Here is an 18394-nt window from a genome sequence, read left to right as displayed (position 1 = left end):
CCCAAAGGGTCAGGCTGGAGCTAGACTCCAGTTGCGATCATCTCCTTGCTAACTCCTTCTGCCTGGTCCTGCGTCGCTCGCTCCTTTTCTCCCCAGAGCTCTCCTCCCATACATCACGTTCACAAGAATCCCCATCTCCAGCTCTGCTTCTAGGAATCTCATCCTAAGAAGCCAGGTCGCAGAGCTTTTTACCAGCTTTTTTCTCCCTACATCCCCGAGAGGTGCTTACTTAGTGTTGAAATTGTTCCCACTTCTAAAGAGAAAGTTGTTAGTAACTAATAAAGCTGGACTGAGCCTAAGGGCACTTGCAACTATAGGACTGTCAGGAGCAAGGGAATGAATCATAAGTTCTAGATTACAAGTTCTGTCCAATAGAACTTCTCCCAAAGTGATATCCACTAGCCACATGTGGCTATTGAGCACTTGGCATGTGGCTAGTGTGACTGAGAGACTAAATTAAAAATTTTATTTCTTTTTCATTAATTGAAATAGTCACATGTGGCTCGTGGCTACCATATTGAACAGTACAATCAAGAAGGAGGAAGTAGTGTGGATGGACACCTGAGTTGGGGCAGGGTGTTCAAAACAACAGAGTATCCTGTGAAAGCCTTGGGAAAGGAAGCAGATTGAGAGCAAAGGGTAGAATAAAACTAGATATTTATTTCCAAGTCAAAAGTTGGCACCGCAACCTGAGATGGGGAAAAGTGTGTGGGGGGGAATTCTCCATTGATTTTCATCCCAAAGGGCTCAGAAGAAACAAAACATCTGTGGCAGGGTCTGTGCTCGCCACTGTTTTCCTCGTTTGCTGCCCCCTGCCCCCAGCTCAGAGGAGAGTACAGGTGGCTGGAACATTCATTCTCTTATTCATTCAATACACCCATTTAAAAAGATGTATTAAACACCTTCTGTGTGTCAGACAGTGGAATCTAGAGGTGAATAAGATCTTAAGGAAAGTATAATCCAGCAGGAAAAAGAGGAACTTAAAGTACAGCCAATAAGATAGAGGGGTAGGCACGGCAGAATAACTTGCCAAGTGTAATCTGTAGCACCACTCTGCCTGGGAGAGGTGGAAGGGGTCCTAGAGGTCACATGTGATCTTGGGCATTTTGAGTCTTGGAGGACCAGGGGCATTTTCCCTTGAAGAGAAGTAGAAGCCAGGAGCCCTCCATGCAAAGGGAATAACCACCCTACCAAGGGACAGGGGGCATGCATGGCACACTTTCCCAGCGGTGCCTGACAAGATCGAGGAGGGCAGCTGAGGACCAGTGCCTGGAGGGATTGGCAGCAAATCATACAGGCTGTGGACCCTGTGGGTGATGGGGAGTCAGCAGGAGGTGACTTACTGGCTGTGTCATTTGGAGGAGTCATTTTGCCTCCAGGGAGAAGCAGGTACCAAAGGGCCTAGGCCAGAGAAGGAATGGTGAATGAGGAGGTTGGTGCCATAGTCAAGGCCCAGGTGGGGGTGGCCCTGATGGTGGCGGCCCATGCTACCTCATGGTCTTGGGCTGGGGCAGCAGCCAAGGCCCAGTGTCCCCAGGTCCATAGCCACCTGGACCTGGCCTCCCACCATGATCCTCACTAGGGCAGAGGTGGCTGCAGTGCAGATGGGCTGGGGGTCTATAAATAGCCAGGGCGCATACATTAGCATGCCAATGCACCAGAATCCCATCCTCTATGCTAATGGCCCACCATGCGCCTGAACACCTTCTGTTCCCCTGCATGTATTTGCATGCACAATTAGCATAATCTTGTATAATTAATGAACAGCGTCAATTTTAGCTCCTAAGTAATTTGATTAACATGTTGATAGGGCACTTACTAGGCTCTCCAAACCTCGGGGCTGGGCATGGGGCCTGAGGAGATGGGGAAAGGAGGTGCAGAGACTGCTAAGGGGCCCCCAGCTGCCCAGGAAGAGAGGTGGTGACTCCACTTTCCCCTAATGGGCCCTGAGGGGAGAGGTGGAGAGGGTGCTAATGGGCCCCTCTGGGCACCCCACATGGAGTGGCAGGGACAGGCTGGAGTGTGGTTACAGTGGGTCACCTGAGCATGAAGCCCATTTGTGCCTGTGTGGACACAGAGAATCACATGTCCCTTGAATGCACTCCCAGTCCAGGGAGTCTTCAGTGAACGCAATATGGGAAGAAGAGGAGGAGGGATGGAAAAAGAAGTAGGATGGGTGGGGGGCTGGGGACGGGTGGGCAGATGGACGCTACAGAGGAAGAAGGTGTGCTTGTGAGTAATATGGGGACATAAAGAAGAAGGCGGGGGTCCTGAGACTGAAGGGAAGAAGTTGTGTGCCCCTCTGTCCTTGGGCGAGTGAACCAGGCTCCAAAGCCAGAGATCTTGGCACCTTTTATTTATGAATCATGGGAGAGGCAGAGGGGGGCGCTGGCAAGGCCTGGCACCTTCCACAATGAGCCAAGTGACCCAGGGCAGAGAGAACATACAGAAGGCTTCCTATTCAGAGACAGACTCATTACCAACCCTGATACTCCAGGGCCCCTGGCAGAGGCTCACATTCCTCTTCTGCTCATCTCTGACTGTGGTCAGAGTCAGGAAGTTCTTCCCTGGCTCTGACTTACCTTCTTGCTGCTGTTGAGGCTCAGTTGCACTTACCCTCAAAGATGGTCAATCAGGGTGAAGGCGGGGTGGCAGCAAATGACATTGTGGCAGGCACTGTGCCGTGCATTGTGAAAATGCTTCTTACTTAACTTCACAACATCCCTACAAGCTGGGGTTGAGTCAGCTCCATTTTACAAATGAGGAAACTGAAGCTGAGAGAGGTGAGACCTCGCTCCGAGTCATATGGCCAGACATTCCAGGCTGACTCGAGCCCCCTAACCCTGAATTAGCCCTTAGCTTTATGGTGAGAATTTATTATTCAAATTGCAGACAGTTCAATCATGAGCCATCTCTCCTACTCTACCTATTACGGTCCCCAGGCCTCCTCAGGCCTGCATTCCCTCTCTCCTCCAATACCCTCTGGGGGCACTGTCCACAGCTTCACTTCAGCCTCAGCATGGGGATCACTCTGATCTCGTTTGGTTTCAGCTACCCAGGTGTCTTCCCTTAAGCCTTTGCTCTGAAGTAGGGGTGGCTTGGAGACGCTTGTCTTTGTGATTGGCATCCCAGTCCACATGAACCCCAGAGCACATGGGGCACTCTCACATGAACCCCCTCTACTTCTCTCTCCCTCAAATGCTCCCCGCTCTGAAAGGGGTGGGACAGCGGAAGGAAGTGCAGTTAATTCTGCAGGCCAGAGGGAAAACTTCAATTCCATCTCAGCACTGACTCAGCAGGGCGGTTGTGGGACCTGGAGGGGAATTGCCAGAACGGACCCTAGACAGAAGCCTGCACTTGTGGCATCAACGTGGGAGTAAAGAGACCCTGCTAGAAAGGGTAGAAGAACACAACAAATGCTATCATGGGCTTGTTTTGTGGCTGCAGAGAAAAACAAGGAATGTTCCACTGACCATTGGATTAGGAAGGGGGGCTTATCCTTTCACAGCTTGCACAACCCCTTCTCATCCAATCACATTTGTCACATTGTACTTGATCAAGGAATTGGGGTCTAAGTTTGCCACCAACACGGTAGATTTAAGCTTATCTCTGCCAGGTGGCTCAGATGACCTGTTTGAACAGTCACTGAATGACACCCATTGTGCACCAGGCACAACTACATGCCAGACAGTGTCCATAGCCCACAGCTCCTGTCCATCCCTGGGAGCCAGAAGAGGAGAGCTGTGCGCCTCCTATGGGAGGGAGTCTTCCGCACCCAACTCCTACACAGAGTCATCCCAGCCAATCAAACAAATATTTAGTCTTAGAGCCTTGATGTCCAATAGCCATTTTAATGTGGCTATTTAAATTTTAATTAATTACAAACTAAATAAAATTAAACATTCAGTCCCCCTGTCACAGCAGTTACATTTCAAGTGCCCAACTGGCTCATGTGGTTATTGGCTACCACATTGATCAGTGCACAATGTTGCCATCACAGAAAGTTCTATTGGATAGTATTGTCTTAAAACCTTACATCGTTCTCTATTTCCTCTTATTTTCAAAATTATGAAAGGCTTCATAATTATGTTTTGTCCCAGCTGCTCTGTAAGCTCTTAAAGGGCAGGAAGCATTGTTTAAACTTCTCTTCCTTCTCCTGAGCATCCATCACAGTGCCTGCCCCACAGCAGGTGCTTACTGACTCATGATGGACTTCAAGAGTCAAATTTACTGTGACATGATGAATGCTGGACCAAAACCCCCAAATCACTTTTAACGGGGAAAAATGTAAAATCCTGTACTCAAATTAAAAATATCAATTACAGAGACAGAACTTTGAGAATTGCAGAGCAAAGACCTCTGAAAATTTGTTCCTCCATAAAGCAACAGGAACATAGATAAAAACTGTCAAAATTAACTTTTTCAGAGCCCTAAAAATTAACAAAAGGTTTGCAATCGAAGGAGTATTTGTTTAAGAAAATGCCTGACTCTTAGTAAGAGCAGAAAACTTTCAGTGTTTTAATTTGCCCTATTCCCATCCCCCTCTGCCCAGCTCTGTGGTAGCCTTAAAAACCAGCAGCCTTGAAACCATGGTAATTGTGAAAAAACAGCAGTCTGGTAACTACTGGAAAGGACAGAATGGGCTTGGAACTTCTCAGCAGTATGAATTTCCAGACAATTGTCACTATTTGATCTGCCTGGCAGTTCCCTGACAGACTCATTCTCAGTACTTGTTTTTTGACCTGATTCAGAGCTTGCTTAGTGAAAAATGCCCTATTTTCAGGGTGTTTGTTGAAAACAACCAGTGGCAACTGTTCCACACTGCTGTTGCATGAGGCAGTGATACTAGTTGGGGCAAACAGGAGTCTGGGAAAAGTGGGAATGAGATGTTTGTGGGGGCTCTGAAAAGCTTTTGCATATTCCTGGAGATTTAAATGGCCATGTGTATATGCAGGGAAGATCTCAGAAGGCCCTCCCTAATCTCTCATCTCTGGCTGACCTCGAAACCCTACATAAGCAGGAAGTGAAAATTAAGGCATAGCAGTAAGTTGCTGGAGTATTGAAGGCATGCTCCAACATACACACAGAATCTTTAGGCAAAGAGTTGAAGACCTATTGGTTCAAAGCATTTAAGGAAGTTCCTGTCCAATCATGAGCTGACCACTAGGCTAAAAGAACAGAAACTTTAGTGGCTACACATGACAAGGAATACAGACTTTATAGAATTGGTCCTGGAAAGTCACTGAACAAACAAAAAGTAACAGCAACAACAATAAACATTGGAAGAGGGGGTCTGATTTCCAGAGTTACTACATTATATTATTAAAATATCCAGTATTCAACAAATAATTATGAGACATGCAAAGTAACAAGAAAGTGTCCTCAAGGAAGCCCCCATGTTAGATTTGCTAAACAAAACTTTAAATCAGTTATTATACACATGTTTAAAGAACTAAAGAAAACTACGTCTAAAAAATTAAAGAGAAGTATGGGAATGATATTTCACCAAATAGAGAACATTAATAAAGAGATAAAAATTATTTTAAAGGAACCAAATTTAAATGCTGGAGTTGAAAAGGACAATAATTGAAATGAAAAATTTCTAGAGCAACTCAACAGAATATCTGAGTTGACAGAAGGAAAAGAAAAACAGTGAACTTGAAGATAAGTCAATTGAGATTAACAAGTTCTGGAGCAGAAAGAAAAAAGAATGACAAAAAGTGAATAGAGCCTAATACCAACATACACATTATGGGAGTCCCAGCAGGAAAGAGGAAAGAGAAACAGGCAGAAAGAAAGTTTGAATAAATAATGGCTAAAAGCTCCCTAAATTTGATGAAAAACCTTATTCTGCATATCCAAGAAGCTTAATGAGATCCAAGTAGTATAAACTCAAAGGGATGCACACATAGACTCAACTGTTAAAAGATGAAGACGAAGAAAGAATCTGGGGTGTTTTTTTGGTTTTCTGAGCAGCATCATGGCAGTCGGCATGAATAAGTGCCTTACAAAAGGCAGCAAGAAGGGAGCCAAGAAAAAAGTGGTTGACCCATTTTCTAAGAAAGATTGGTATGATGTGAAAGCACCAGCTATGTTCAATATAAGAAATATTGGGAAAACACTAGTTACAAGAACTCAAGGAACCAAAATTGCATCTGATGGTCTCAAGGGTCGTGTTTTTGAAGTGAGCCTAGCTGATCTGCAGAATGATGAAGTTGCATTTAGAAAATTCAAGTTAATTACTGAGGCTATTCAGGGCAAAAACTGCCTGACTAATTTCCAAGGCATGGATCTTATCCATGACAAAATGTGCTCCATGGTCAAAAAATGGCAGACCATGATTGAAGCTCATGTTGATGTTAAGATTACCGATGGTTATTTGCTTCATTTGTTCTGTGTTGATCTTACTGAAAAATGCAACACTCAGATTCGGAAGACTTCTTATGCTCAGCATCAACAGGTCTGCCAAATCTGGAAGATGATGGAAATCGTGACCCGCGAGGTGCAGACAAATGACTTGAAAGAAGTGGTCAATAAATTGATTCCCGATAGCACTGGAAAAGACATTGAAAAGGCTTGCCAATCTATTTATCTTCTCCATGATGTAAAAATGCTGAAGAAGCCCAAGCTTGAATTGGGAAAACTCATGGAGCTTCACGGTGAAGGTGGCAGCTCTGGAAAAGCTACTGGGGATGAGACATGCTAAAGTTGAATGAGCTGATGGATATGAGGGCCTCAGTCCAAAAATCTGTTTAAAAATCAAACTTTTCATGGTGACAAGTAAAACCCGTTGCTGATAAAAAAAAAAAAAGAAAAGAAAGAATCTGGGAAGCAACAAAAGAAGAAACTCATTACGGACAAGGGATCCTCAATAAGATTAACAGCTGACTTCTCATTGGAAACCATGGAGGTCAGAAGGCAGTGAAATGACATATTCAAAGTTCTGAAAGAAAACAATTGTCAACCAAAAATTCTATATCCAGCAAAACTATCCTTCAAACATGAACGATAAATTAAAATTAAGTAAATGTGAAGGATGATTTAAGACATTTCTAGATAAACAAAAACTGAGAGAATTCATCACTAACAGATCTTTCCTACTAGAAATATTAATGGCAATCCTTAGTCTAAAGTGAAAGAACACAAGACAGTGATTCAAATCCATTTGAAGAAATAAAGAGGACTGTAAAAGTAACCATGCAGGTACGTATAAAAGACATTACATATGTATTTTTGTTTGTAACTCTTTTGTTTTCCTGTCTAATTTAAAAGACAACTGCATATGTGGGGGGCAGGAAGTATATAGATACTCTGTAATTTCTCCTTTTGCTGTAAAACTAAAACTGCTCTAAAAAAATAAAATCTATTCAAGAAACTACATAGAGCAGTAATTGTAAAACTGTGTTGATGGGTTTATAATGTATAAACATACACTGTGATTGACAAAGATATAACAAAAGAGAGGAGAGGGAATGGGGCTATATTGGAGCATTGACTTTTACACTCTTAAAATTGGTATTCATCTAAATTAGATTATTTTAAATTAAGATATTAATTGTAATTCTCAGGGCAATCACAAAGAAAATGACTTAAAAATTAAGTAAAAACAACAACAAAACTTAAAACGTACACTGGAAACAATCCATTTAACACAAAAAAGGCAGTAATGGAAGAATGCAGGAACAAAAACAAAAACAAAAAATAAGACATAGAAAACACAAAGAAAAATGGCAGATATAAATCCTATTTTATCAGTAATTACACTAAATGTAAATGTATTAAACACTCTAATTAAAAGGCAGAGATTGATCAAATGGATTTTAAAACATAATCTAACTGTATGCTGTCTATGGGAGACAGTTTAAATTCAAAGATAGAAAAAGGTTGAAATAAAAGGGTTGGAAAAATATATCAAGCAAACCCTAGCCAATAGAGAACTGGAGCAGTTTTATTAATATCATACAAAATAGATTTTGAAACAAAGTTGTTTGAGACAGAAAGAATAACAATTATATATGCACCTGATAATAGAGCTACAAAATACATGATGGAATTGAAGGAAAAAATAGATAAATCAACAATAATAGTTGGAGGCTTCAATGATATATTTTGAGTAATGAATAGAACTACTAGGCAATAGGTCAACAACAAAAAAAAGAAGACTTGTATTTCATACAATAAGTGAATAACATTTTTACATAGTTCTTTCAATACTTACCATCATAAAGATTTCATTTCCACCCAGGTTTATCTGAATTAAACATGACCTCAATAAAATTGACACACAATCGATAGAATGGAAAGACAACTATAAAATGGGAGAAAATATCTACAAATCATATATCTGATAAGGGATTAATATCCAGAATATATAAAGAACTCCTACAACTCAACAACCACAAAAAACAACCCAATTTAAAAATGGGCAAAGGACTTCAATAGACATTTCTCCAAACATGATGTTACAAATGGCCAATAAGCATCTGAAAAGATGCTCAACATCACTTATCATTAGAGAAATGTAAATCAAAACCACAATGAGATATCATCGCATACCCTTTAGGATGGCTACTATAAAAAAAAAAGAAACGAAAAAAGAAAATAAATGTTGGCAAGGAAATGGAGAAATTGGAACCCTTGTATACTGCTGGTGGGACTGTAAAATGGTGCACTGCTATGGAAAATCATAATGTGTTCCTTAAAAAAAATTAAAAATCCAGCAATTCCACTTCTGGGTATATATCCAAAAGAATTGATATCTCAAATACCGATACCTCAAAGAGATATTTTCACACTCATATTCATAGCAGCATTAGTCACAATAGCCAAGAGATCTGTTTCACAACAACATGAATATACTTAACACTACTGAATTGTATATTTAAAAAGATGGTAAATTTTATATAATGTCTTTTTTTACCACAATTTAAAAAATGAGGGGAGAGATCCAAGATGGTGGAGTAGATAAATACTGTGCCTGCTTCTTTCAGAGAACTGATTAAAATTATAAATAAATTACAGACAATCTGAGAACCATCTGAAGTCTGGCTAAACAGAGTTTTATAAATAAAGATATAAAGAAGAAGCCACGTCGAGACTGGTAGGAGGGGTGGAGACACAAAATGGGCTAGTTCCAAACCTCCATGTGGTGGTTGAGAACTGGGAGGTATATCAAGGCCATGGAGGTTGCCCCCAGAGCAGAGAGAGATCCCAGCCCCACACTGGCCTCCCCAGCCCAGAATACTGGTGGCAGTACTCTGTGAGGAGCCCCCACAACATCTGGCTGTGAAAATCAGTGGGGATTCTGACCACCCAGGTGGTATAGAAGGCTGCAGGAAAGCTAGACATCCTCTAAATGTCCCTCTCTCGTCCCCAGGCACTCACCCTGGGCTTCGGTGGAGGGACAGTGATTTAGGGGCCATTGGAGGTGTGCAGGCGGTGGACTGAGGTGTGTGGCTTTGGGGCATGGCTGGACAAGGGTCGCCATTTTCCCTATGTGAGATCATTCTTCCATGCAGCCGGGAGGCAGGTGCCATCTTTTCTGTGTGGAGCCCTCCCCTATGGGCCAAATCTGAATCTGATTGGTCTGATAGCTCTGCTGCTCCACCCTGCTGACTCACTGGTAACCCACTCTACCCAACCCCCTCACACCAGAATCACTTCTTCATGTGAGCAGCCAGCCCCACCCACATCGCACTCTTTCTTGGAAAACTATTGGAGTCCCTAGGCCCCAGATGGGCAGTGACTAGCCTTGGTTTGCTCTGAGACTTTTGCTGAGTAGCTCCAAGCTCAGCACTGGCACCAAACCAGAGTCTACAATAACCTGGTGACCACAACTCTTCACACTCAGCCTGAGGGCCAATCCCACCCACTGACATGCCAATAGCAATCAAGGCTCAACTATAACAGGAGGGCACACACAATCCACAAAAGGGACACTCCTGGAGCACCCAGAGCAGGTGACCAGGGAGACTGAGCCAGGGCCCCACAGGGGACCTACTATATAAGGACACCCAGCCAAGACTGGGAGACATAGAAGATCTACCTAATACATAGAAACAAACATGGACAGGCAGCCAAAATGAGGAGACAAAGAAATACGTCTCAAATGAAATAACAGAAGAAAACTTTAGAAAAAGAACTAAACAAAATGGAGGCAAGCAACCTACCAGAGGCAGAGTTAAAAACAATGGTTATAAAGAAGCTCAAGGAACTTAGTGAGAACTTCAACAGAGAGATAGCAAGCATAAAAATAGGACATAGAAACCATAAAAAAGAACCAGTCAGAAGTGAAGAATACAATAACTGAAATGAAGCCTGCACTAGAAGGAATCACCAGCATACTAGATGAAGCAGAGGATCAAATCAGTGATTTGGAAGATAAGGTGAAAGAAAACACCCAATCAGAATAGCAAGAAGAAAAAAGAATTTAAAAAAAATGAGGATAGTTTAAGAGACCTCTGGGACAACATCAAGTGTAACAATATTCACATCATAGAGGTACCAGAAGGAGAAGAGAAAAAGCAAGGGATTGAGAACCTATTTAAAGAAATAATGACTGAAAATTTTCCTAACCTGCTGAAGGAAATAGACATACAAGTTCAGGAAGCACAGAGAGTCCCAAACAAGATAAACCCAAACAGACCCACAACAAGACATATTATAATTAAAATGGCAAAGGTTAAAGACAAAGAGAAAATCCTAAAAGCAGCAAGAGAAAGGCAACTAGTAACTTATAAGCGAGCCCCCATAAGACTGTCAGCTAATTTCTCAACAGAAACTTTGCAGGCCAGAAGGGATTGGCAGGAAATATTCAAAGTGATGGACAGAAAGAACCTGCAACCGAGACTACAACCAAGGCTATCATTTAAAATCAAAGGACAGATAAAGAGCTTTCCAGACAAGAAAAAGCTAAAGGAGTTCATCATCACCAAACCAGTATTACAAAGAATATTAGAGGGACTTCTTTAAGATGAGGAAAAAAGAAAAGGTCAAAATTATGAATAATAATATGGTAATAACTGCATATCTATCAGTAATTACTTTCAATGTAAATGGATTAAACGTTCCAATCAAAAGACATAGGAGAGCAGAATCGATAAGAAAACAAAAGCCTTACATATGCTGCCTATAGGGGACTCACTTCAGATTGAAAGACACACACAGACGGAAAGTAAAGGGAGGGAAAAAGCTATTTCATGAAAATGGAAATGAAGAAAAATAAACAAACAAAATCTGAGGTAGCAATACTAATACCAGACAAAACAGACTTTAAAGCAAAGGCTATAATAGGAGACAAAGAAGGACCCAGTAATCCCACATCCGGGTATTTATCTGCTACTTTGAGGGGACTTGTGTATATATTCATTGCAGCATTGTTTACAATGGCCAAGATGTGGAGGCAGCCTGGGTGTCCATCATTGGAAGAATGGATAAAGAGGAGGAAGTACACATATATAGTGGAATATTGCTCGGCCATGGAAGGAAATGGGTTCTTGCCATCTGCAGCAGCATGGATGGACCTGGAAGGTACTGTGCTGAGTCAAATATGTAAGACAGAGAAAGACTGATACACTGTGATTTCACTTATATATGGAATCTAAAGAACAAAATAAACAAAATAGAACAGAAACAAACATAGATACAGAGAACATTTTGATGGTTGCTAGATGGGAGGGGGTTTGGGGATGTGGGTGAGAAAGGGGAAGGGATTAAGAAGTAGAAATTGGTTGTAAAAAGTAGTTATGGGGATGTAGGGTTTAGCATAAGGAATATAGTCAATAATATTGTAATAACTATGTATGGTGTCAGAGGAGTACTAGATTTGTTGGGGTGATAAATGGGAAGGGGTTGGGAGCAGGGTGAAAAAGGTGAAGGGATGAAGAAGTACAGGTTGATAGTTACAAAACAGTCATGGGGATGTAAAGTACAGCCTAGGGAATATAGTCAACGATATGGTGATAACTATGTATAGTGCCAGGTCAGGAGGATCACTTTTTAAATTATATAAATGTCTAACCACTTTGCTGTACACCTGAAATTAATATAAACTAATATTGAATGTCAAAAAAATGTTGTAAAAACTATGTATGGTGTCAGAAGGGTACTAGATTTATCGTGGTGATCACTTTGTAAGTTATATACCGGTAAATGTCTAATCACTATATTGTGCACTTGAAATTAATAAATATTGTATATCAGCTGTAATTGGAAAATAAAAAATTATTTTTAAAAAATGACACCAGGAGGTAATTTTTTGGTGACATAGACAATCTAGTTGTACAATTAATATGAAAAAAATAATCCAGAATAGTTAGAGAAATTCTAAAATATAAGAGTAATAGGGAAGGAATACTAGATCTACCAGTTACTAAAACATGTTATAAGTCTTCAAAAAACAGCATCATATTTCCACATAAATAAATAGAGGGAATAATGAAATAGGAGGGAAAGTCCAGAAATATACACAATTACATTTAGAATATAGCATGAGTGATATTTACAGTTGGTGGGGAAACATGAATTACTCAATTCACCTGTATTTTTCTTTCTGGTAGCTGCCAGATGTCCTAAGAGAAATTATTAAATAATCCATCCACTAAAGAACTCTAAAGACAAAGAGAAGCTCTTATATATGGCCAGAGAGGAAAGAGAGTTTACCTACAAATGAATGACAACTATATCATACTTTTCAACAGCAACAATAGAAATATTTTCAAAGTGCTAAGTAAAAAATAACTGTCAGTCTAGAATTGTGTTCCCAGGAAAACCATCTTTCAAGAAAGAGAGTGGTATCAAGACAATTACAATAAAACAAAAGTGAGAATGGTTTACTACTAGCAGACCTTCACTAAAGAATTTCTAAAAGATGTACTTCAGAAAATGACTCCACAAAAAGTTGGTTGAGATGCCAGAAGGAAAAGATGAGCAAAACTTTGGTAAACCTAAAGAAAAATTGTTTATATATAATAAAAATAATAATGTGCTGAATTTAAAACAAATTAAAATTCTGGACTATGTGGCTTATAAATAGGGCAGGGTCAATAGAATGGCCTAAGACCAATGGTGTGCCAGTAAATGTTTAACAACCACTTCCAGAAGAGGGAAAACCCTGATTTATAGTGTTTGTCAAGTTCCATGGTTATATGTTCTTCCCATAACTGATTTCAAGCTACCAATGTGATGTCACTGAATATGGAGTTGAGAAGAGTTGTTAATAATTAGCTCTTATGAGTCGGTATGAGCCAGCTCATGCACACCACTGTCAAAGATTCTAACATTAGTCAGGAAAGGAATTATGACTTTGTCAAGAATGTATAGTAAATTTCAAGGGTGATAACTAAAACAATAGAAATGAAGTGAATAAATTTCCAAATCTGTAAAGGGGAAAATGGAATAAGAAACACATACACCACATCAAGCAAAATAGTCAAACAATTTTAAATAGTAAGAAACGAAAACAAAGAAACATTCAAGAAGTGAAACAAATAGAAAGCAAAAAGATGATAGTAAATAGTTGAAAAAATCAATAATCTCAATAAAGTAAACTGACTAAACTTGTCAGGTAAAAAACAGACTAGATTTTTAAAATAAATCTAACAATATACAGTTAAAAGAGAAATATCTGAAACATAAGGGCACATAATGGTTGAAAATAATAGGATGTAAAAAGAAATATGAGGCAAATATAACCAAAAGTAAGTTGAGAGAGCCTCTAAATAATATTGATAAAGTAGCCTTTAAAGTAAAAATATTATTAGAAATAAAGAATCAATAATTGTTGATAAAAGGATCAACAGAGAAGGAAGTTACAAGATTTCAAACTTGTCCACACTTAATAAAAGTCAATAATATATATGTATCAAAAATTAATGGAACCCACAAGGATAAACTGAAAATTCATCTCTTAATTTTTAATAGGCCGAGCAGACCATGATAAGTAAAGACAGATCAGAACAACACAACTAACGATCCTGATTTAAAGGACATACATAAAACAGTAGACTCAATTAGACAACTAGGTTAGAAATTAGTAACAAAAAGATAACTAGAAAAATACCACATGTTTAGAAATTAAGAAATACACTTCTAACTTCTGCTTAAGCCAGGATGGAGTAACAGAGACCACATTTACCTGTGGCTCAAAAACAAAACAAACCAGACAAAATACACAAAACATTTTTCAATACAATAAATATCAGATAACACAATGATCCCTGAGAGATGGGAAATAAACAAGGTGTACCTTACAAATGTCCCAGCATGATGCTTTGAGATTTTCTAGGCCACGACACAGGGTTAGGGTGGGGCAGGGGACTGAGGCAGAGCCCAGCAGACTTCCAGAACTGAGGAGATGGAATTGAGAGCTCAGGGTGACCAAGGTAGCTAGACAGAGGATAGAGTCTCACAGGGGAGAGAGTTGCATAGAAAGAGAATCCCAGAAATTTGTGGAGGGATATCCTTGAGTATTTAGTAGAGTACTGATTGGTGCATTCATGTAAAGAAAGGCCAGGAAAAGAATCACCCTAATGGAATAAAAGGAGCAGTCTTGGTGCTCACATAGGGATAGGAATAGTGCCTGTTTCTACCAGCTAGACTGAAAACAACTACCTTGTTTCCCCGAAAATAAGACCTAGCCAGACAATCAGCTGTAATGCATCTTTTGAAGCAAAAATTAATATAAGACCCGGTTTTATTTCAATATAAGACTGGATATAATAATAATATAATATAATATAATATAATATAATATAATATAATATAATATAATATAATATAATATAATATAATATAATACCGGGTCTTATATAAGACCAGGTCTTATATTAATCTTTGCTCCAAAAGATGCATTACAGCTGATTGTCTGGCTAGGTCTTATTTTCGGGGAAACACGGTAATGATTTATGAGGCATTGTGTACAATACTGAGGAAAGTCTTACTTTAGTAATGAGGAATAATTAGTCCTAGTTCGATTATTGTTGTGGACCCATCTAATAAATCATAAAAACAAGACTCAAAAATATCAAACTGTTTCCAGGTAACTTAACTACATCCCAGAAAAAAGCTCAAAAAGATTTTAGGAATACAGAAATATCCACTGCCCAAAAAGGGGAAATTTAAATGTCTGGCATCCAATACCAGATTACCATGCATACCAAGATGCAAAGAAATTTATGGTTCATAATGAAGAGAATAATCGATCGAAACTGACACAGAATAGACACAGATATTAGAATTAGCAGAAAAGGACATTAAAAGTATAATTATAACTGTATTTGGCATGTTCAAAAATTTAAGTAGAGACATAGAAGATATAAGAAAGACACAAATCAAACTTGTAGAGATGAAAACTACAATGTCTGAGATAAAAATACATTGGATGGGATTAACAGCAGATGAGATATTGAGATATGGCAGAAGAAAAGATTAGAAAAAACTTGAAGGCACAGTAATAAAAACTATCCAAAAATGAAAAACAGAGGAAAAAAAAAATCCTCCTTCGAAAGAGAAAGAATTAGCAGTGAGCTACAGGACAGCCTGAAGCAGTTTAATATATGGGTAATAGGAATCCCCTAAGGAGGAGTGGCAGAAAAAATATTTAAAGAAATAATGGTTGGGCTAGCCCAGTGGCTCAGGCGGTTGGAACTCCGTGCTCCTAATGCCAAAGGCTGCCGGTTCGATTCCGACATGGGCCAGTGCCAAATGGCTCAGTTGGTTGGAGCACGGGCTTTCAACCACAAGGTTGCCGGTTGGACTCCTCAACTCCCACAAGGGATGGTGGGCTGTGCCCCCTGCAACTAACAATGGGCAACTGAACCTGGAGCTGAGCTGCACCCTCCAAAACTAAGATTGAAAGGACAACAACTTGACTTGGAAAAACTCCTGGAAGTACACAAGATAGTGGAGCACCATCTTAAGACAACTGTCAATCTCAAATTCTATACCCAGTGAAAATATCTTTCCAAAAATGCAAGACATATGCCTTCTGGTATAACAAAAATGATAACAGCTGGAAATCTGACTCTATAGAAAGGAATAAAGAGTAATGGAAATGGTAACTACAATACATGAGGAAATATATAAGATTTTTTCATGTTATTGAAGTCTCATTAAAAATACTTGGCTGTTTAAACAAAAACAATAACAATGTACTGTGGATTTTATAATACATATTAAAATTCATGACACAATAGTATAGTATACATGAAATGGTATAACAATAAGTTAAAGATGTGTACTATAAGTCCTAAAGCAATCACTAAAATAACAAAATAAAAAATGTTTACTAACAAGCCAATAAAGGAGATAAAATAACAAAACCCCCAAATCTAAAAGAATGAAAAGGAGAACAAAAAAGAGACAGAATGGAAAACAAAAGTCAAGATTATACACTCAAACCTAACCATATTAATGATCCCATTAAATGTAAATGGACTAAATATCCCAATTAAAAGGTGAAAAACATCAGATTGGATTTTTTTAAAAGACCAAACTATATGCTACCTACAAGAAATGCATTTTAAAAATTTATTTATTATTAGTTTCAGGTGTACAAAACAACACAGTGATTAGAGATTTACATACTGCACAAAATGGTAACCCCAACAAGTTCACTAACCATCTGGCACCGTACATAGTGATTATAATATCACTGACTATATTCCCTATGTTGTACTTTACATCCTGTGACACACACACACACACACACACACACACGAAGTTATAGTTGACATTTAATATTATTTTATATTAGTTTCAGTTTCAGGTGCACATTGTAGTGGTTAGACATTTATATAATTTATGAAGTGATTCCCCCCATTAAATCTAGTGCTCATCTGACACTACATAGTTTTTACAATATTATTAACTATATTCCCTATACTGTACTTCACATCCCCGTGATTACTTTGTGACTACCAATTTGTACTTCCTATTCCCTTCACCCTTCTCACCCGGCTCCCCAAACTCCCTCCCATCTAGCAACCATCAGTTTTATTCTTTGTATCAAGAAATGCATTTTTAATATAAAGGCATAGAAGTAAAAGGATACTAGTCAAAAGAAAGCTGGAGTGGCTATATTATTATCAAAGTAGATTTTATGGATTCATGACAAAGAGGTCAATTAAACAAGAGGACATAATAATTCTAAACATATATGCACCTAATAACAGTTTTTCAAATTATATGAAGCAAAACTGTAGAACTGCAAGGAGAAATAGACAAATACAAAAAAATTATTGGTGATTTTAATACCTTTCTTGCAATAACAGAATAAATAGGTAGAAAATCAGCCAGGATATACTAGACTCAAACAACACTATCAATTAACTTGACCTGTTTGATATTTACAGAATATTTCACCCACCAACATGGAATACGCATTCTTCCCAAGTGCATACAAAACATTTATCAGGTAGGCCATATTCTGGGCCATAAAACAAGTGTAAATAAATTCAAAAGAATTTAAGATGTATGAAGTATATGGTCTCTGACAATAATGGAATTAAATTAGAAATCAATAATGGAAAGATTCTAGAAGAATCACCAATTTTTTGGAAACTAAATAACACATACATAAAAACAAACAAACAAAACACCACTCAAAAGGGAAATTAGGAAGTATTTTTAACTGAATGAAAATAAAACCACAACATATCAGAATCCATGATATGCCCCTAAAGCAGTATTTAGGGAGAAATGTATAGCACTAAAAGCCTATTTTAGACAAAAATGAAAGGCCTTATATCAAAGACCTCAGCTGCCACTCTAGGAAACCAGAAAAAGAAGAGGAAATTAAACCCAAAGTAAGCAGAAGAAAGGAACTAATACATATAAAAACAGAGAAGAGAAAAACGATAGAGAAAATCAGTGAAACCAAAAGCTGGTTCTTGTAGTAGATCAATAAATGGATAAACTTGTAGCCATACTCCGCAGGAAAAAAAGAGAGAAGACACAATTTGCCAATATCAGAAATGAAAGTAAGGACATTGCTAGAGATTCTAGAGAGATTAAATGGATAGAGAATATTATGAACAATTTTATGCCAACAAATTCAGCAACTTACAAGAAATGGACAAATTCCTTGAAAAATACAAATTACCAAAGCTCATTCTAGAAGAGCTTAAGGAAGAAATAATTACCAATTCTACACATACTTTTCCAAAAAACTGAAGAGGAGGAAATACCTCCTAACTCATTCCATGAGGCCAGCATGTCATATGTGATACCAAAACCAGACAAATATCCATCATGAAAGTCAATGCAAAAGTTCTAAACAAAATTTTATTAAATCAAGTCCTGCATTTGTGCGGTTCTGCATGGCTGGAGAAAGTTCTCACTTTAAGTTTTTGACCACAAATCTCAGGTGGGCCCTTATTGAAAAGATAATACGCCC

General features: G+C 38.7%; 2 protein-coding genes across 5 annotated transcripts in view; one reads left to right on the top strand and one right to left on the bottom strand.

Moving 5' to 3' along the window:
- The window catches only part of EBF4 (EBF family member 4), a 55080-nt gene that overhangs the window by 16561 nt on the left and 20125 nt on the right, over positions 1-18394 (bottom strand). The gene's annotated exons all lie outside the window — the stretch shown is intronic.
- Positions 5981-6706, top strand: LOC117016197 (40S ribosomal protein S3a-like). The gene is made up of 2 exons (XM_033095361.1): positions 5981-6228; positions 6475-6706. The coding sequence occupies exons 1-2, from the start codon at positions 5981-5983 to the stop codon at positions 6704-6706; spliced, it is 480 nt and encodes a 159-aa protein (XP_032951252.1).

The sequence above is a fragment of the Rhinolophus ferrumequinum genome, chromosome 23, assembly GCF_004115265.2.
Source record: "Rhinolophus ferrumequinum isolate MPI-CBG mRhiFer1 chromosome 23, mRhiFer1_v1.p, whole genome shotgun sequence".
Classification (NCBI taxonomy): domain Eukaryota; kingdom Metazoa; phylum Chordata; class Mammalia; order Chiroptera; family Rhinolophidae; genus Rhinolophus; species Rhinolophus ferrumequinum.
The sequence above is the reverse complement of the archived record's forward strand: the minus strand, read 5'-3'. Positions and strand labels throughout refer to the sequence as shown.

What these genes read in the sequence shown, in the direction of transcription:
- LOC117016197 (XM_033095361.1), top strand. Translation starts at nt 5,981, where the DNA reads ATGGCAGTCGGCATGAATAAGTGCCTTACAAAAGGCAGCAAGAAGGGA. An exon ending in GATGAAGTTGCATTTAGAAA is followed by an intron (nt 6,229 to 6,474) that starts ATTCAAGTTAAT and finishes CTGCCAAATCTG; the next exon opens with GAAGATGATGGAAATCGTGA.